The sequence below is a fragment of the Schistocerca serialis genome, chromosome 2 (assembly GCF_023864345.2).
Source record: "Schistocerca serialis cubense isolate TAMUIC-IGC-003099 chromosome 2, iqSchSeri2.2, whole genome shotgun sequence".
Lineage (NCBI taxonomy): Eukaryota > Metazoa > Arthropoda > Insecta > Orthoptera > Acrididae > Schistocerca > Schistocerca serialis.
The window spans coordinates 454,246,924-454,268,642 of NC_064639.1; the positions used below are offsets into that span (position 1 = coordinate 454,246,924).

General features: G+C 42.5%; 1 protein-coding gene across 1 annotated transcript in view; it reads left to right on the forward strand.

Annotated features, from left to right (window-relative positions):
• Nucleotides 1-21,719, forward strand: part of LOC126457340 (sodium/hydrogen exchanger 9B2-like) — a 372,728-nt gene that overhangs the window by 165,574 nt on the left and 185,435 nt on the right. The window contains exon 2 of the mRNA XM_050093554.1: nt 2,568-2,948. Coding sequence (XP_049949511.1) covers nt 2,568-2,948 — 381 coding nt within the window. The remainder of the gene's footprint in view (nt 1-2,567; nt 2,949-21,719) is intronic.

Sequence of the window (21,719 nt, forward strand, 5' to 3'; positions counted from 1 at the left end):
ATACCCCAGGAGCAACAGTGTCCCTAATTTGCTGGGAAGTGGCGGTGCGGTCCCCTACGGCACTGCGTAGGATCCTACGGTCTTGGCGTGCATCCATGCGTCGCTGCGGTCCGATCCCAGGTCGACGGGCACGTGCACCTTCCGCCGACCACTGGCGACAACATCGATGTACTGTGGAGACCTCACGCCCCACGTGTTGAGCAATTCGGCGGTACGTCCACCCGGCCTCCCGCATGCCCACTATACGCCCTCGCTCAAAGTCCGTCAACTGCACATACGGTTCACGTCCACGCTGTCGCGGCATGCTACCAGTGTTAAAGACTGCGATGGAGCTCCGTATGCCACGGCAAACTGGCTGACACTGACGGCGGCGGTGCACAAATGCTGCGCAGCTAGCGCCATTCGACGGCCAACACCGCGGTTCCTGGTGTGTCCGCTGTGCCGTGCGTGTGATCATTGCTTGTACAGCCCTCTCGCAGTGTCCGGAGCAAGTATGGTGGGTCTGACACACCGGTGTCAATGTGTTCTTTTTTCCATTTCCAGGAGTGTATTAATTCAGTGTCGGATTATGTGTTTCATTCAAACGTGACAAATGTATCAGCCGCCACATGTTGGCAGTAGCTTTGTGGGCTACATTAATAACGTGCATTCTACCAAACCACTATTGCATTGTATGAGGTAACACGTAAATTTTCTGACACTTGGACGGGTTACTCTTGTAACCGATACATTCGGGTACGTTCTAGTGCATTTGATGTTTGATTTTTTAATAGTATCGTAATATTTTTATTTCGTAGAGTACTTGATAATTAATTATTTTGCTGTTGTCTACAGATCTGAGGGTGTTTCATGTCGAATCGAAAATGGTTAATTAAAGAAAAACGGGTATAATCAAGACGGAAAATAAATTATTGGAGGGCAGCGTGGAGGGTAAAAATCGTAGAGGGAGACCAAGAGATGACTACACTAAGCAGATTCAGAAGGATGTAGGTTGCAGTAGGTACTGGGAGATGAAGAAGCTTGCACAGGATAGAGTAGCATGGAGAGCTGCATCAAACCAGTCTCAGGATTGAAGACCACAACAACAACAATAAATTAGTTTGAAAATTATTGACTGCGGATTTGTTCTCTGCGAACATACGTCAGTTTTCCAGAAGAGCTTTATGGAATCTGACTTCTGCCGAAAATGTCTATGGACTTGCAACTTACTGCACTTCCGTCATGTTGAATGATTCTCCTCAGTGGTCGTTGGTCCCGTTATTGCAGGATCTTTTTCCGGACGCATCGATGTCGGAGATTTGATGTTTTACCGGATTCCTGATATGTAAAACTGGTACACCTGCCTAATATCGTGTAGGGCCCCCGCAAGCACGCAGAAGTGCCGCAGAACGACGTGGTATGGACTCGCCTAATGTCTGAAGTAGTGCTGGAGGGAACTGAAAACATGAATCCTGCAGGGCTGTCCATAAATCAGTAAGAGTACGAGGGGGTGGAGATCTATTATGAACAGTACGTTGCAAGGTATCCCAGAAATGCTCAATAATGCTCATGTCTGGGGAGTCTGGTGGCCAGCGGAAGTGTTTAAACTCAGAAGAGTGACCCTGGAGCCACTCTGTAGCAATTACGGACATGTGGGTTGTCTCATTGTCCTGCTGGACTTGCCCAAGCCCGTCGGAATTCACAATGGACATGAATAGATGCAGGTGATCATCAGAATGCTTGTGTACATGTCACAGTGGTGTCTAGAAATATCAGGGGTCCCATATCACTCCAACTGCACACGCCCCACACCATTACAGAGCCTCCACCAGCTTGAACGGTCCCCTGCTGACATGCAATGTCCATGGATTCATGAGGTTGACTCCATACCTTACACATCCATCCGCTCGATACAATTTGAAGCGAGACTCGTCCGACCAGACAACATGCTTCCATTCATCAACAGTCCAATGTCGGTGTCGACGGGCCCAGGCGAGGCGTAAAGCTCTGTCTCGTGCAGTCATCAAGGGTACACTACTGGGCCTTCGGCTTCGACAGCCCACATCGACGACTTGTCGTTGAATGATTCGTGCACTGACATTTGTTGATGGCCCAGCACTGAAATATGCAGCAGTTTGCGGAAGGATTGAACGATTCTCTCCAGTCGTCGTTGGTCCCGTACTTGCAAGATCTTTTTGCGGACGCATCGATATCGGAGATTTAATGTTTTACTGGATTCCTGATATTAACGGTACCCTCGTGAAATGGTCGTACGGGAAAATTTCCACTTCATAACTTCCTCGGAGATGCTGTGCCCACTGCACGTGCGCCGACTATAATACCACGTCCAAAACTCATCTAAGTCTTGATAACCTGCCATTGCAGCAGCACTAATCGATCTAACAACTGCGTCAGACACTTGTCTTACACAGGCGTTGCCGACCTCAGCGCCGTATTGCGCCTGTTTACATATCTCTGTATTTGAATATGCATGCCTGTACCAGTTTCTTTGGCGCTTCAGTGTATTTGTATGACGCGAATGCAGCAGCCATCGAAGACGCGACTGATTTGGCCGCTGGTTGTTGCAGATGGCGGCGACGCGGGCAGCGATTCCAACCATCAGCCGCCGGCCTCGCCGCCCGCGGGGTCCACGCTGCCGGTGCCGGCGGCGGCGAGAGACAGGTCGCCGTCCCCGGGAGGGACGGAGGCCCGCCACCGGCGCGTCAGCATCGCCTCCGACCCCGTCGTGGCCAACGAGCACGACCCGCCGCGCCTGCGCCGCATCAGCTCCGTCTCAGAGCCACACGAGCGCCGCAAGTCCATCCTGCACAACCCGCTGACACCCCCGCCGCTCCCACCGGGTTCGCCGCCGCCGCCCCCGCTCGACGGCTTCCCGCACCTCGGCCACTACACGCACGGGCTACCCTCGCGTTCGCCGCTGCCCTCGCCGCCGCCCATACACCGCGACGGTGAGTACGCAGCACTCTTGGGTTCCCTATAACTGTTGCACAGGATGTATCAAAAAGAATTATCCAATTTGGCACGTCTGCATCCAGCTTGGCACGTCTGTATTTCTGTAACTTTTAAACACAAAGGATGAATTTTGTTTTTTGATGAACTGGAAACTCAAAAAGTTTTTTTCATACCTTTCCGTAGGTGTTCAATATGCCCCCCTTGAGGTGCACGGCATATGTCAATGTGGTATTCAAATTCTTCCCAAACTGCAGCGAGCATGTCTTGAGTTACAGCTTCCACAGCTGCTGTTATGCGATGCCTCAGTTCATTCATTGTTGTTCTTAACGGAGGCACATAAACAGAGTCTTTTATAGACCCCACAAGAAATAATCACATACAGTCAGCTCCGGTGATCTTGGAGGCCAGTAATGTTAAGCTGAATCATTTGGTCCAGTGCGACCGATCCATCGCTCAGTAATCCTTCAGTTTAAAAATTCCAGCACTTCCAGATGACAGTCTCGCGGTGCCCCATCCTGTTGGTAAATGAAGTCGTTTGAGTCACTCTCCAACTGTGGGAAAAGAAAGTCCTGTAACAGTGTTCTCGACAAGGAAAAATGAACCATACACCTCCTCCCGTGAAACTGCACAAAACACATTCCATTTTGGAGACTCAATCTCATGTTGTACAACTTCACGTGGTTGTTTCGTACCCCATATTCTCAGCCGGCCGGGGTAGCCGAGCGGTCCTAGGCGCTACAGTCTGGAACCGCGCCACCGCTACGGTCGCAGGTTCAAATCCTGCCTCGGGCGTGGATGTGCGTGATGTCCTTAGATTAGTTAGGTTTAAGTAGTTCTAAGTTCTAGGGGACTGATGACCTCAGAAGTTAAGTCCCATAGTGCTCAGAGCCATTTGAACCAACCCATATTCTCCCATTATGACGTTTCATTTTTCACATTAAATGGAATGTTGCCTCGTCGCTAACCAATAAGCGTGGAAGAAAACAGTCATCCTCCATCTTGCCAAGAACGAAATTGCACATGTTGTTGTGATAACGTAGATTTTCCCGGCGTATCAAATACTGATGACTTTCACGGGTTTGCAGCCGGGTTCCATCGTCCTGACGACAACACGATATTTCGGCGGACCATCTGGCCGCCGTCTTCAGGTGAGATTGAGTGCGCAATCACGCCGGAACTGAAGAGACCTCAGATTCGGCGGCTCCTTTATACCGCGGGTGCTGGCCGTTGCGCGTGTGAGAGCAACGGAAGAGCTGCCCTCTGTGAGGCGAAGAATTGCAGCGGCACCAGCGGTGAAAACTGTCAAAAGCGAGGAATCGCAAACTTAAAATGCAGCCGGACGGAAACCAGACCGTTGTTGTTTTATCTGTGATAAAATAGGATTCCACGTCTTACTTAAAGGAAAACCTTTATCTCTGTTAATAATATCATCAGACAGACGTATTTCAATTGATTCTTTCAATACACAATCCCAGTAACGGGAAGTCGAGGCAATAATTTGCGTATCTTTAAACGCCATATTGTGCCATTCATTAAGACAGTGTTCAGCAACGGCTGATTTTTCCGGCTGGAGCAGACGTGTATGCCGTTGATGTTCCACATATCGATCTTGGACTGTACGAATAGTCTGTCCAATGTAGGCCTTTCCGCAGTGACAGGGAATCTTGTATACTCCAGGCTTCCTCAGTCCCAAATCATCTTTAACCGATCCAAGAAGGGATCTAGTTTTGGCCAAAGGCATAAGGACGCTTTTAATATCATATTTCCTGAGGATTCTTGAAATTTTCGAAGAAATACTTCCCACGAAGGGTAAAAAAGCAACTGATTTGGAAGTGTCCACCGTTGGTTCTCGTGGCGGTCCAAATTGAAAAGCAGGAGTAATTTGGTGATCAGAATACCCATTCTGCTTTAAAACAACGTTAAGGTGATCCAACTCCTGTTTCAAGTTATCGGAATCCGAAACAACATCTTGACCAGTGTGCGTAAAACTCCCAAACGTTGATGTTGTGGATGACAACTTGTGTCATGGAGGCAGCGGTCCGTGTGCATAGGTTTTCGGTATACACTGTGTCCCAAAGTCCTATTTTCTTTCTTATGTACTAAGACATCCAAAAAAGGTAATTTTCCATCTTTTTCAATTTCCATCGTAAATTTGATTCGTGGATGAAGGCAGTTAAAATGATCTAAAAATCGATGAAGAGATTCCATTCCATGTGGCCAAACGATGAAAATATCATCCACGTATCTCAAAAAACATGTTGGTTTAAGAGAAGATGTCCTAAGTGCCATATGCTCAAAATCTTCCATGAAGAGATTGGCGACAATAGGGGAAAGAGGACTCACCATAGCCACACCGTCAGTTTGTTCAAAAATTGCTTCATTAAATAAAAAATACGTCGATGTCAATACATGGCGACACAGCTCACTAGTTTTGTCATCCAAGAGCTGACCAATTAGCAATAAAGACTACGTCAAAGGAACCTGAGTAAAAAGTGAAACAACATCAAAGCTCACTAGAAGGTCAGATGCTCCAGGGCGTAGAGACGTCAGGCGTTGAATAAAATCGGACGAGTTGGATATGTGGTGTTCACACTTCCCAATGTGTGGGCTCAGAACAGAAGCAAGATATTTGGCCAAATTATAAGTAGGGGCGCCCAGATTACTAACGATCGGACGAAGAGGTGCCCCAGGTTTATGTACCTTGGGTAGACCATACAACCTGGATGGTACTGCCGCCCCTGGATGAAGTTTTTTAATGATATCCTCAGGCAATGAGCTCTTCTTAATAAGAGAGGTGTTCTTCCGCTTTATCCGATCGGTAGGATCGCTCCGTAGCTTACGGTATGAAGAATCCTCCAACAAACGAGCCATTTTTGCCAGATAATCTTCACGAGTAAGAAGAACAGTGGCACTGCCTTTATCAGCAGGAAGAACTAAAATATCCTTATCTTCCCTCAGTGACCGGATGGCCTTCCTTTCACTATAAGAAATGTTTTTCCGTGGTGTTGGTGCTCGACGAAGATGATGAGACACTTCCTGTCTAATTTCTTCTGCCCGATCTTCGGCAAAACGGGCGATGGCCTGCTCCACAGCACTAATAATATCGATAGTAAACAAATGTCTCGGTGTGGGAACGAAATTCAAGCCTTTCTCCAAAATCGACGAAGTGGCTTCGTCCAATGTCTTGTCGGTAAAATTAATAACAGTCCGGCGGCGACTGATGTCATCGGATGTGGATGGTTGTTGGCGAAGTCGATGAAATTTAGAAGATTGTTTCTTCACAGTATTCTTCTGCGTAGACTCCGAATAGGCCCATGATTTGTATTTTTTACATTTGGAACTTTCTTCACGTCTGTCTTCTGCATCCTGGAATTGGGTTGACGAAGCCTCATGTCGACGCAACACACGCCAGACGGACATCGGGGGCATGTTGAGCTGTCGAGCTACACGACGAACGGATTTCTGCGAACTCCTTGTGAAACTATGGTGGATGCGTTCGATTTCTGTGTCAGGCAGTAGGGGACGGCCCGGCGATTTGCCTTTACACGACAATCTACACTCCTGGAAATTGAAATAAGAACACCGTGAATTCATTGTCCCAGGAAGGGGAAACTTTATTGACACATTCCTGGGGTCAGATACTTCACATGATCACACTGACAGAACCACAGGCACATAGACACAGGCAACAGAGCATGCACAATGTTGGCACTAGTACAGTGTATATCCACCTTTCGCAGCAATGCAGGCTGCTATTCTCCCATGGAGACGATCGTAGAGATGCTGGATGTAGTCCTGTGGAATGGCTTGCCATGCCATTTCCACCTAGCGCCTCAGTTGGACCAGCGTTCGTGCTGGACGTGCAGACCGCGTGAGACGACGCTTCATCCAGTCCCAAACATGCTCAATGGGGGACAGATCCGGAGATCTTGCTGGCCAGGGTAGTTGACGTACACCTTCTAGAGCACGTTGGGTGGCACGGGATACATGCGGACGTGCATTGTCCTGTTGGAACAGCAAGTTCCCTTGCCGGTCTAGGAATGGTAGAACGATGGGTTCGATGACGGTTTGGATGTACCGTGCACTATTCAGTGTCCCCTCGACGATCACCAGTGGTGTACGGCCAGTGTAGGAGATCGCTCCCCACACCATGATGCCGGGTGTTGGCCCTGTGTGCCTCGGTCGTATGCAGTCCTGATTGTGGCGCTCACCTGCACGGCGCCAAACACGCATACGACCATCATTGGCACCAAGGCAGAAGCGACTCTCATCGCTGAAGACGACACGTCTCCATTCGTCCCTCCATTCACGCCTGTCGCGACACCACTGGAGGCGGGCTGCACGATGTTGGGGCGTAAGCGGAAGACGGCCTAACGGTGTGCGGGACCGTAGCCCAGCTTCATGGAGACGGTTGCGAATGGTCCTCGCCGATACCCCAGGAGCAACAGTGTCCCTAATTTGCTGGGAAGTGGCGGTGCGGTCCCCTACGGCATTGCGTAGGATCCTACGGTCTTGGCGTGCATCCGTGCGTCGCTGCGGTCCGGTCCCAGGTAGACGGGCACGTGCACCTTCCGCCGACCACTGGCGACAACATCGATGTACTGTGGAGACCTCACGCCCCACGTGTTGAGCAATTCGGCGGTACGTCCACCCGGCCTCCCGCATGCCCACTACACGACTTCGCTCAAAGTCCGTCAACTGCACATACGGTTCACGTCCACGCTGTCGCGGCATGCTACCAGTGTTAAAGACTGCGATGGAGCTCCGTATGCCACGGCAAACTGGCTGACACTGACGGCGGCGGTGCACAAATGCTGCGCAGCTAGCGCCATTCGACGGCCAACACCGCGGTTCCTGGTGTGTCCGCTGTGCCGTGCGTGTGATCATTGCTTGTACAGCCCTCTCGCAGTGTCCGGAGCAAGTGTGGTGGGTCTGACACACCGGTGTCAATGTGTTCTTTTTTCCATTTCCAGGAGTGTATTTCTCGGAATTGTTCATGCCAGCGTCTAATGCTCTGTAGGATTCTCACCATGCCTAGTACAAAGGTCACGCTGAACAGTTATTATTGACCCGCACTGCGCAAAACGTAGAACACAAAACGCTTTCTGTTGACCCGACGTCATTTTTACTAGAACTGACATGGGCGCACACTGCTGGTACCTAGCGAGAACGATGTAAAACTCGAGAGTTTGCTCTTTCCAACAGTACATTGTTCACTCACATATCTCAAGTAGCAAACAGTTATGATTTTTTTTAAATCGAATGATTCTTTTTGATACACCCTGCATATATCGTTCACCGTAAGAATAACTCTGATGTAAACACAAACAAGCGCAAAGATTCGCCAGCAGCCGCAGCACACGTTACGCTCTTGGAAGTAGGCCCTACTTACGTATTATTTTTTTTTAATGCATAATGTTGTGCTGTCTGTAGTAATGTTGTTTTACTTAAAATCAATCAAGCCATCAGACAAAAATACACATTAAATTAAATTATTATGAAGGAAATACAAGTTTTAAGAGTGAAGAAAAATTTAAAAGGGCCGTAGAATATGTAGACGCAAACATATAAAATTTTATACATGTGACACATTCTAGCAAAAAATTTTTATAAAAAAACTTATCTAAACTTTTACACATTGGTCGGAAAAATATGTCATCCAAATGAGTAGACAATCACAAAATGAAATTAAAATTTCATTTATCATGTAGATAAAAATAAATAAAAAGACATGGTGTGAATCTACACATTAACACAGTGGTTAATAAATATTTCATCAACATTGCTACAAAGTCATAAGACACAATCAAAAAAGATCATTTAGCATAAAGATAAAAATTAACAAATGAAGACAATACTGAATTGTAAAATCAAAACAGAGAGAAATGATCATATCATATGATTTTATATATTTATTGACAAAACTACGGATACAATGGGGAAAATAAGATGTGGGTTTTAACACTGTCCTTAAACACATTATAAAAGCAATACAACTGTGAAAATAATAAAAAATTGTGGGAGTGTTTGTAGGAAGGGGGGAAAGAAAAGGAATTAAATATATGATAAAACTTCCAAAGTCGTGATGTCAAAAATTAACACAGTCATAAAAAGTTACAAAAGTACAGCTGTAAGGGACATACCCTACAAAGATATGGAACTTACAGAAACGTTCAAAATAGAGAACATAATAATGATAACCAGTCTAACATACATGATATTTCATATCAAAAATAAAAATAGAACACAGATGCCATTATATAGAATTTGATCAGAGTTACCGACCAGAAAGCCAAAACCATTGATGACAATATTTACATTCAATCATGATGCTAAACATAAGCTGTGTACATGGTTAAGAAAGATAAATTATAAGGAGAAGTGTTATTAATATTACATCGAATGTTCGATATCTTTGTTATTATGTTTCAGTAAATGAATCTTTAAGACATTCTAATGTATTAACAGCCATCAAATTTTTTCTTAATTATATTTTAACTATATAGATTTTATTTCAACAATCGTGGACAGTCACAGTCTCTCCCTGTTGTGTCCTGGTTGTCACGCTGTTAATACAGGGTTGACGTGAAAATGACTGACGTTGCTTCCTATTCAGTAGTGAGACACGCTCATAGAAACAGGTTGTCCGTAACGCTTTTCACAAGTTTACAGAAAAAAATCAGCTTTGAACTTTTCGAAGGAACTGTATTTATTAAATTAAGTATAGGGTCCACTTTGGAGTCGTTAGCATTGTAGAATGATATGGGTTCAAATTTCATTTTCGTCGTTCTTTTTTTGTTTTGTTTAGATGTCTGTCTGCTTAGCTGAGTGGTAACATGTTTGCCTCCCATGCAGTGGGCCTGGGTTCAGTTCCCGGCCAGGTTGGAGATTTTCTCCGCTCATGAACTGGTGTTGTGTTGTCCTCATCATCATTCCATCCTCAAAATGGGCACACAAGTCGCTCAATGTGGCGTCGACTGTGATAAGACTTGCACTTTGCAGCCGAACCTGAATGGGTCCTTCCGGCCAACAATGCCATATGATCATTTCATTTCATTTGGTTCAGATTATAATACCTACATCTTTTATGTGTCAAATTCATCATATATATGCTAATTAAAACATATCTAATAATGTTAATGAAAAATGAAACTCTCCTTGTTTTAAATAAATAAAGCACGTAAATTCCTGTTTTCATTACGACTATAAATTCTTAACTATTGATATTTTATAAAAGATTGTTACCAAGTTTGGTTAAATTAAGAAAACATAACAAATCAAATTTTTAGAACAAAAATAGAAAATCAAATACTTTCACTGGATTATGCCCATTGATGTGGTCTCTCACGAGCCAGAGTGATAAGTGTAGTGGAAACATAGACAACAATATTTTTTGCATCATTGAGCACACTATAAAATGCTGCATTTATACATTTGCCACTGTACAATTACAATATGAACCCAACACAACTGATCTGGGGAAAGTTAAGGAATTTGCGGGGAGAAATAAAAATACATTTAAATTGTCAGATGTAGTTCCGCACGAAGCATTGTCTCGCGTCACTGTCGAACGCTGGAGGGATACAGAATGGCATGTGCCGTAGATGAAAAGCAGAAAATGTGTTGCTTGGATGGCTTCAAGGATTCTGTTGTCGATTGAGTCATTATCAATGTAGCAGATGACAGTTCCAGTACTGAAATGTATTTCACGGATTTGGAGATGAAAGGAACTGAGAGATTACCAGACGACTGTCTGTAACTAATACCTTCAATGTCTTCAGTATTGAACTATACCGTGAAATCCCTACAATAAGCTTTTGCGTCACACATTTCTAGTGCAGAACAATTACCCCAAATTTTAGTTACAAAATTTTATATTCTTGTTTGTAATTACAACGCTATGTTAGCTACGAACAGGAGCATGTTATGCTTTCCGTCTCTACTGCTAAAAATGGTGCGGTATTGCTGGTGTTTTGCTGAATATTATGTCATTCTGTTTAAAAATTAAATTACATTCGAAGCTATATTGTTTATTTCTCGTTACTTTTTACGTCATAGGTGCAACTGCTCACGTCACTGCAGGTTAGTTGGACCAGCTCACTAGCCAGTGCGGTCCAAATTAAATGCGCCGGTAAAGCTTTTGTCCTGTATTATTGCTCAGTCGACATGCGGTATCATTAGCCGGCCGCTGTGGCCGAGCGGTTCTAGGCGCTTCAGTCCGGAACCGCACTGTTGCTACGGTCGCAGGTTCGAATCCTGCCTCGGGCATGGATCTGTGATGTCCTTAGGATAGTTAGGTTTAAGTAGTTCTAAGTTCTAGGGGACTGATGACCTCATATGTTAAGTCCCATAGTGCTCAGAGCCATTTGAACCATTTGAACGTATCATTATTACCGTAATTTGTTCCACTCGAGACAGCTTCCGCTCCTCATGAAACGAAATCCGGTGAGATCCCAGCAAACGCGGAATAATACATTGTGTAATGTTGATATCAAGTTTTTTCTTATGATGAACACAGGACAGGCCTGCCAACACTTGAATTGCTGAAACCGGGCAAAGACGTCGGAAATACTGAAAATTTGGGCTAAGTCGGATTATTTTCCCGGACACATATAGTTTGTGTACGATAACTTGGTCGACAACGCGGCACGTCTGGGCGGCTCGGCGCACGAGATAGATTGTTGGCGGCTTCTCATTGTTCTCAACAAAGAAGTATGGAAAGTATGGGTATTAGGGGTATAAGAGCAGATATGTCTATTGATGACTGATGAAATTGTACTGAACAACGTTACATTAGGGTTTACCTCATTTGAGACTAACAGTTATATCTAATACGAGCACTATGTTTTTAGGTTGGTTAGTACCTCCAAGTGTGTGTTTGTGGGGGGAGGGGGGGGGTCAGAGCAAGTCATTAAAGTTTATTTTCCTCTGGGCAGCAGGTCCGGTATCGAAATGCAGACGCAAGGACGCAAAATGGATAGCCTATACTGACAGGCGTAGTGCACTTCATGGTGCAGTTACGACCGTGTAGAGAAAGTCAGGTAGTAAATTATGTGAGGTCTGTAAGACTCAGAGAAAGAACAACTCAACACACTGAGGTGAGTACTTATTGAGCCATCAATTATCACAGTATCTGTACCTATACCCCTATACCCTGTACATACAGGAGATTGTCTAAGAGTCATCTCCACTGGTTTTTTAATAAAATATGAACAAACCTAATCACGCGCCAGTCCCCATTCAGTGAATTTTAATTAAGATCTGTTAAAATCTATATTTCCAATAAATCTAATTTCTCCAGAAACAGTGAAAGGTCCCGATTGACCCTGGACGGTTGTACAAACAAAATTTAAAAGATAAAAAAAGGCCGCTTTTGTACACCTGCAAAATTAGGACAAATCTGGGTAAACCTGGATGTATGATACTACTATCTACAACCTAGAGTCACGTGGTCTACACCACGAGTTTATCCTTGTATAGACTGTATCATGAAAGAAGAGCCCTGACATTGAAAATGGGTATTGAGGTATCTTGGACGAAGTGACCTTCTCGATGCCAACCAGCCTTGAAAGCCATGGATCAAACCATTCAGGTAAATGTAGTATTTATTGATTTCTAAAAAGCTTCGAGTTAATACCACACTTGCACTTATTATCATATGACTATCAAGCGAAATCCGTGACTAGATTGAGGATGCAGCATGTTATCTTAAATGGAGAATTATCGACAGATGTGGAAGTATCTGCAGGCGTGACCTACCGATGAGCACAACCGAATGAAAACAATCGGTTTTTGGAAAACAATCGACTCATGCGGTTGTAGTTTTACGTATTATATGTATGCATCTGTTCTTCCTGATATGTGCGAAAGAACAAACACCACGCATTCATATAACTGATTCTAGTAGATTGGCAATGAATCCACCTTCTTCAGTGCAGATGAGCTATTACGTCCGACCTCCGCAGGAAACTCAGGTTCGCGAACATGGAGGAAATGGACACCAACTGCGGACAGATGGCGCTCAGTGAGAGTGTGGGTCGGCCATGAGACGTGCCGAGGTATCACGCGTAGTTGCGATGAACACTGCATCCCGGATGGCGCAGTGGATAACACACCTGCCTGGTAAGGAGGAGATCCTGCGTTCGAATTCCGATCTGGCACACATTTACACTCGTCGCTGCTGATTCCGCGTACCATTCCAATGCTGCTGACATAGGTAATGCTCTCTCTTTCATTTCCTTTCTCGCCCTCAACCATCAATTTACATATAACGGAAAGTAGTTTTACGTATCGGTTGAACTATCCATTCCTTGTTTCGAGTGAAACGAGTCTGTGAGAGGAACTGAATCGAAACAGTCGACGCATTCCGGCGTATTCAGTTTGAACAGAAACATTCGATCGTTTTGCCATTGTTAAACATTACTGCTGACTGCATTCTGTTATCGCCTGGCATCATTGTTATTGTCGTTCAGATATTTGCTTTTTACTTACGTCAGTGCTAATAAGTACCTTCGGTATCAGTTTTTCGCCAATGTTTATAAGCAGGCGTTTTCTTAATAGCGAATTTTATGTCTGGATCAGAATGTCGAAACTCTCAGTGGCTCGGGAATGGAGGAAGACTTCTGGCTTGATAGAAAGTGATCCTCGCGATAAATGTGTCGCGATGTACAGTGTCTACAAGAATTGTTCATGTTATGAAACTTCATTCATCAAAGAAATTCGAAGAAATGATGACCGATATTCCTCGCAATAGCATACTTCCAACAAGTGACAGTATAAGTGTAAACAGCAAGTATTTAAGTCATTAAACATTTAAAAAATTGTATCTGATACGATTTCTGTTGATCTGACCTCAGTATTTACGGATTAGAATTATCGCTGATGAGTGCGAAATAAAGGGAAGAGACAGACAGAGCTTCAACAAACATAAAAAAAAGCAATTTTTCACTTATTTAAAAATAATTTGTCATATATCACCAGTTATTAGCCTTTTACAACCAAACAAAATTTCATATTTAGTGCCAGAAGAACGAAAAATTAGTGTATAAGTAAATAAATACAAATATTTCAAAAATATTTCATTCTTTATAAATACACTTTTTATTTACATCTCCTAGAAATAAGATGCGTTATTCGTCTCTAAAAATGGTTCATGTATAACCGAAAAGGCTAAAAAAGTATGTAGGTCTAAATGAAATCACTCGAACCTGCACGAGTGAAAATACTCATATAACTGTCAGAGACTTCTGTACAACCGAAAAGCCTAAAAAAGTATGTAGGTCTAAATGAAATCACTCGAACCTGCACGAGTGAAAATACTCATATAACTGTCAGAGACTTCTGTCTTTTCGGTTGTCTCAGAGTAAGTGAAACCACTCGAACCTGAAGAGTGAGTAAAAACGTTCATATTACAGACGTGACCGCAATGTCTAGTTTCATTCGGTTTTTTCATTCGACTGAACAAATTGATTGAAAGAAAAAACAATCTACTGACCACTAGCGTTTGGAGAAAACTGAACAAATATTTTCATATCTTGATAAGATTTCAAACTGGTGCACAGATTGGCAACTAGCTTCAAATGTTCAAAAATGTAAATTTTCGCATTTCACAAAACGAAAAATTGGTGTATCTATGACCTCAGAATCAATAAGTTCAAGTGGCTCTGAGCACTATGGGACTTAACATCTATGGCCATCAGTCCCCTAGAACTTAGAACTACTTAAACCTAACTAACCTAAGGACAGCACACAACACCCAGCCATCACGAGGCAGAGAAAATCCCTGACCCCGCCGGGAATCGAACCCGGGAACCCGGGCGTGGGAAGCGAGAACGCTACCGCACGACCACGAGATGCGGGCGAATCAATAAGTCACAACTGCAGTCGATCAACTCATACAAATATCTGGGTATATCTATATGTAGGGAGATGAAATGGAACCACCACATAGTCTCAATTGTGAGAAATCAAATGACAGACTTCGGTTTATTGGTAGAATACTAGCGAAATGCTGTCAGTCTACGAAGAGGACTTCTTACAAACCACTCGAGCGATCACCCCTAGTGTATTGCCCGTGTGTATGAGGCATGTACGAAATAGGAGTAACAAGGGATACTGAATGTATACAAAGAAGATCAGCACAATGGTCACAGATTTGTTTGACCCATGGAAGAGCGTCATGGAGGTGTTGAAAAAACTGCACTGGCGGACACTTAAAGATAGAAGTAAACTATCCCTCGAAGTTAATGAGAAATAAATTCGGTGAGCGTGAATATCCTGACATCACCTGTGTTAGGTATAGATGTACTACGTACCGGTGACATACAAGAATTTGTGCCAGACCACGGCTCGAATAGAATTTCCCGCTTATCGCAAGCGGTCGTTTTAACCAATCGCGCATGCCTCTCGGTCCGACCCAATCTGCGTGCCGAGGTGCGCACAAGACGATAATAACATGGGTGTCGATTCCTCACAGTCTCGTTCTCACTGGAGCGATAATACAGAGTAAAGCTACGAGCATGAAGTGATGAGTATACGGGACTATGGTATATGAATGTAGGCAGTGTGAAATATTGTAGCTCGGATCGGTCCAGAAGTCATTCACGCAGAGGCCAAATGGTCAAGGCCACCGTTCGCAATTAGCGGGAACTCCAGTGCGAGTCCAGGTCTGGCAAAATTTTTATTTGTCACTAATAGGGAGCACATCTATACCTAAAACTGCTGATACCAAGATACTCGCATTTAGCGGATTTCCTTATAATTAATTTCGGACGGTTGTCAGTCGTCAGTAATGTCTGTTCATTCAGACATGCAGGTAAATACCCCGAGAAAGCCTACTTACGAGGTGAGGAAGGAGGAATCTAGGAATATTCTACAGCCTCCTCGTATATCTCCCGTGGTCACCGCGAAGACGAGATTAGAATAATTACAGCGCTTGGTATATGAAAGGAATGGGAATGGAAAGTGCTCTTTACCATGCACTTCACTGTGGTTTCCATCGTATGGATGTACTCGTATTTGGAGATATAGATGTGGGCTTGGTGCGGCTACTTCGCGAAGACGAGATTAGAATAATTACAGCGCTTGGTATATGAAAGGAATGGGAATGGGAAGTGCTCTTTACCATGCACTTAACAGTGGTTTCCATCGTACGGATGTATTTGGAGGTATAGATGTGGGCTTGGTGCGGCTACTTCGCGCGTTAACCGCGGCCAGTCACGTAACACGTTTTTGTATATTTTTCAATGGAAACGTTGGAGTATTGTTGCCGCAGCTCTATAGACATATGTAATCCTATAGCATGCTTTCACCCTACCACATGCTTCAGAGAAGAAAAGTTAGGAGTGATTAGGAACACTAAGAGATACACTAGAAGCAACGGATCACAGTGTACTGCGTAGGATCGAGATGAGCTGGCTACTTCCTAAACCCAAGGTACAGTCTTGACACTTTCCAGAACACAGCATCAAAGATAGGTGTAAAAAAATGTTTTGTACGTGAACCATTGTCATTTATGTATGAGAGGTGATGGACATATAAAGGCCTCATTAACTGACAGCAGAGTGTTTGAAATTTTTCAGCTCCTAAAAAATATTTTCCAATTATTCTTCAGTAATTCACACAGCTTATACACGTGTATGGTAAATCAGATAGCAGTTCCTCCCATTATTCAGACTTAATGCGACATTACATTTGATACCTGTCACCCTTGAATAATGTTGTATGCATTACTTGCATCTTTGATTTTGTGAGATACAAGTGGGGAAATGGTCCATTCCATCAAATATCATATCTGCCACAGGTTCTGGGGCTCTTCAAGAATGTTTTATGATAACTTCATTTTCTCTTGATGGTTGAGTTATCTTTCGTGGCTTATTAGTCGCAACAAAGTTTGGGCAATGTCACTTTTTTATAATCAAGCTTGTTTTTACCCATTTGTTAACAGTGGTGCCCGTACAGCAGCCATGCATTTACAACACATGGATCATGGATCATGAAGGTGAAACACAATTCGAAGTATCCTTTTCCCTTATATCAGTCCTGTAAATCTCAGTCAGCATATTGTGCAAATCTGCCCCTCTCATTCATTTATTTGTTACTTTGCAAGATCAGGATAAGGATTTCTCTCTGCTACAAAACAACGTGTTATTTGACGAATAGGTTGAACTGCCTTATGTGAAGAAGGCAAATGAGCAGGCTCATTATCAAACATAGTTTGGTGATGTAATGTTTTGATTTGTGTCTATTTTATGGGTATAGCTCAACATCACTTTTTAGTCTGCAATCTTGTGAGCTCTTACAGACCCTGTATCTAACATAGCATTTCACTTTAGGGATACAAGTGCTCTAAAAGATGGAAAACGGCTGTCACAGAATATTATGAAACTTTGGTGTTTTTACCAACATGAATTACAAAATCATATAATACTCCAGAAAATCTAGATACTGCAAACACCTTTATGCCCCAGAATGAGATTTTCACTCTGCAGCGGAGTGTGCGCTGATATGAAACTTCCTCACAGATTAAAACTGTGTGCTGGACCGAGACTCGAACTCGGGGCCTTTGCCTTTCGCGGGCAAGTGCTGTACCATCTGAGCTACCCAAGCACGACTCCTGAGCAGGAGAGCTTCTGTAAAGTTTGGAAGGCAGGAGACGAGGTACTGGCAGAAGTAAATCTGTGAGGGCGCGTGCTTGGGTTGCTCAGATGGTAGAGCACTTGCCCGCGAAAGGCAAAGGTCCCGAGTTCGAGTCTCGGTCCGGCACACAGTTTTAATCTGCCAGGAAGTTTCATCTTTATGCCCCATTTATGAGGTTTATTATTCATGTATTGTCTATAACCAAATCTTCGTTTGAAAGGAATGATGATTTCATCAACAGGTGTATATTCTTCAGGTTTAGTTATCAAGAAATTTTCTCTGAGGTCATCAACAGGGCTTAAAGTTAAACTTTTTAATCATATGCAGAGGCATCTCTGCATAACACATTGACGTTGTCATTGACATAAAAACGTGGTCTGAGCTTATGGTATGGTTCCTTGGCACATTATCAGTAACAATAGGAAAGCAAGTACTCATTACTCAAAACGTTCTATAGCTTAGCATCTTCACTATGGCATAGTAAATGTGTATACTAATCAACTGTTCAATTCAAAGAGCTTAGTATTAATACCGGTACAGTTTTTTTAACTGAGTACAGATTTGTATGTTGCGAAAAATTTTCACAAAATACTAGGTTTTCACAATTTATTTCCTACATACTCTTCATTTACTATGTGTTGAATGTAAGCAATCCCCGTTTAACAGACAACCATCATCACTAAACTGGTTGAAGTACATTATAGGTGTTAAATTATTACATGGTGGAGGAGAAAACTGTTACATATTACAGACAGAGTCCACAAGTTCGGTATCACGATATCTCCATCTTGGTGTGAAGTATAATTCATCATTCCTTGTATCTACATTATCTCACTACTAACCGGCCAACTGGCATCTGTAGTGAGTTCTCTAACCAATCAATCAGACGCATGTCGTCTACATCAACTTTGTCTTGATTTCTAATCCCAGCAGTCAGGTTTTGGGGAATTTCTGTTGTATGACAGCTAATTTCTTCCAACTCAGTTGCTATTGCGTTTCCTTCATCTGCAACTGAAAGAATGCCCTCGTCAGAAACATCTCTTTCAAGAGTTAACATGAGTCCTGAAGAGTTTCAGTATCCTTTAATCCTTAATTAATTTGAAATGAGTAACACATAAAACAGACTTTTTTACAACTACAGTGTACGTACTGCATCCTGTTTTATATTCTGAAATGCTTTTCAGCAGTTTACACATAAAATAATTAAATTCCTAACCGTAATAAAAATTAAGACTAAATAATAAATTATTTTCAAACAAAATGCCCAATGTAACCAAATGGCATCGCCTTTATTTTACAAAAAAATTAATGGCACAGAAGCCTTAAGCCTGGTCAGACTAATAAAAATATTATAAATCAACGCTTCAGTAACTGGAAAAAGCTGCATTGTTGAAATAAAATCTTACTTACCTTCCGTGTCTAAATTGACAAAAGGCTTCCTTAACCTCAACAGCACAAACAAAAGCAATTTGTTTTACCAACAACTGAACACTAATTATTGAAATGAAAGACATCTCTGAGAGCCTCATTAACGCTTATCTCCTGCAATCAATAGGAACGTCTCTTAACTAACACAACATAAGCACCCCATATTCGTATCTGGGAACGGGACTGAAAAACAGACGTTATTGTGTGAGGTAGAGGGGCAGGCAGCCTGATGCATTCGTAAAATTATGGCAAAAGTTCTTAAATCTCTGTACAGGCCTGAAGGAGCCTTTTGTTGCCCTTTTGGTGATTATGGCAGTTATTCTGTATTTTGAAATACAGTTATCAGTTCTGACAAAAAAACTGACTAAATAACGTAAGAATTCTTTATTGAAGGAAATGTAACTCAGTGCTAACGTAGAAATGTCAATGCTATTTGGAAAATATCGTTGTTTTATAGAAATAATATTGATTGTCAGATATCGATGTTATACTGACGATATGTCGACCATATCATGACTCCATCAGATAATGGGTTTCCACAATTCTATTTCCTATATACCGTCCATTTATTAGATGTTGAATGTAAGTACTCCCAATATTTCACACAGCCATCCAAATAAACTCACTCAAACGAAGATTCATGAATTATCACAGTCATACATTGCATCTCAGCTTATTTATAAGGTAAGAGTCTAATTATTTTTTAATAAACTCATTTTTCGTCCTGGTATTCTAGATATTTCACATATATTACACAAATTCGTGTTTCACACTCATTGCAAACGTTTAAGCCTCAGTTAATGTATTTAAAACTGCCCAGTCGGTGAATTGCCAAAGGCTTTGCCACCGGTTACCGTCAGATCACCGACGTTAAGCGCTGTCGGCTTTGGCTAACACTTGGGTGGATGACAGTTTGGGTCTGCCGAGCGCTGTTGACAAGTATGGTGCACTCAGACCTTGTCAGGCGATTTGAGAAGCTACTTAACTGAGAAGCAGCGACTCTGGCCACGAAAACTGACAATGACCAGGAGAGCGGTTTGCTGATCACTTTGCCCTCCCGGCGGCCGGACGGCACCGTTCTGACTTCCGAGGCCTTTCCGGACAGAAAGGAATCGGTGAATTCCCCTCCTGTCTGAATCTAACGAATCTGTATCTCCCCTGCTTATCTTAAATCTACAACTCTTTACAACCTGTCCTAATAAGTCAGTGCAATGTTGTCTGCGGGAAACTACCCATTGATGAAGAGGTATATTGCATTCTTCTCTGTGTGAGATGTAAGCAACTAAGCTAGCGAAGTGGGAAATGGACTGCAAAAGCAATGTGCGGAGTCACTTCACAAAAGAAATGCGACAAAATTTAATATTTCAGGGAAGGGATTTCGCAAATGTATGGTCACATCTCGTTGCAAGTACTGCACACAATCAAGCAAATGAGATGCGCACTTGTCTTGCACTGCGATCCTCGACTCAGCAGAAATATCCCTCTGTTTGTCAAAACCTGTAGCTGACAGTTATAGAACGCTCTAGAGACATGAAAAATCTCAAGCATGTGTCCTCGACGCTTAGTGTTTTAATAACACTGTACTTGAATGTTACTGCGACTTCTCTCCCAATAGAGAGGTTGCTTACAAAAGCTAGCAAAACCATTATTGTAAAAAGGAGTAACCCAAGCAGTAATCTCTTAAATGTCTCTTTTGATTCGACTCTTCAAAAATATTGTAAAGAAAGTATGTATCTCTTGTTTCAGTCACAATATATGCTCAAAAATGGTGTAACTTCCTTTTTTAAAAGAAAGAGATAGGCAAGAGATAGAAAAAACAGAAAATGATTATACGGCGTTGTAAAAGTGAATATACACGATATTTTACACATCATCAAATCTTTAAAGAGTGAGCCTATTCTTGAATTAAATTTTCTTTGTTAGTATTTAAACTGACACAGCTTTCGAATGTGATGCCACTGAATCAACGCTGAACTGACGTAAACTACGGCAACTTAACGAAATGTTACTGTTGATGATTTCCATATAAACTTTAAAAAATTATTTTCTCTTTGTATCTTTATTAATACAAGTTTATTGTAATTAGCGAGCTCTATTAATTTTCTTTAATTTCAAAGCAATGTAAACGCTGCACAGGACTTTATAAAAATGTAACTTATTTCTTGATAACACTTGTTTAAATCGACTGTGCCAGACCGCTCATTTAACAAATTTAAATAGTACCAGGTTTCTAATTCAGACGTTACAGATATGGAAAAGCACCAGTTTGTGAGGTATGACAAATACTTACAACTTTATATTTACAGAATTTCAGTCGCATAAACTACGAAGAATTTAATTCCAGGTCGTTAGCTCCCTGAAATTTAGCAAAGCATCTAGTATTATAAAGAGTTTAATATAGTAGGAAATACAGCTGACAAGAGAAATTGTTTATTTATTATTTGATTATATATGGTAATATTAACAACAACGATTCCACATTTGTAAATTCCAGAAGTTTTTGACATCGCTCGTTACAAATATCTTGTACACTATCTGCGTGTCTCAGTTGTGCGACTGGATTCCTGACTTCCTGTCAGGAAAGTCACAGTTCATAGTAACTGATGGGAAGTCATCTAGTGAAACAGAAGTGACAGATCTGAAATAAATGGTTTAGGTGACAACTGCGCAGCCCTCTTAGATTATTTGCAGATGATGGTGTC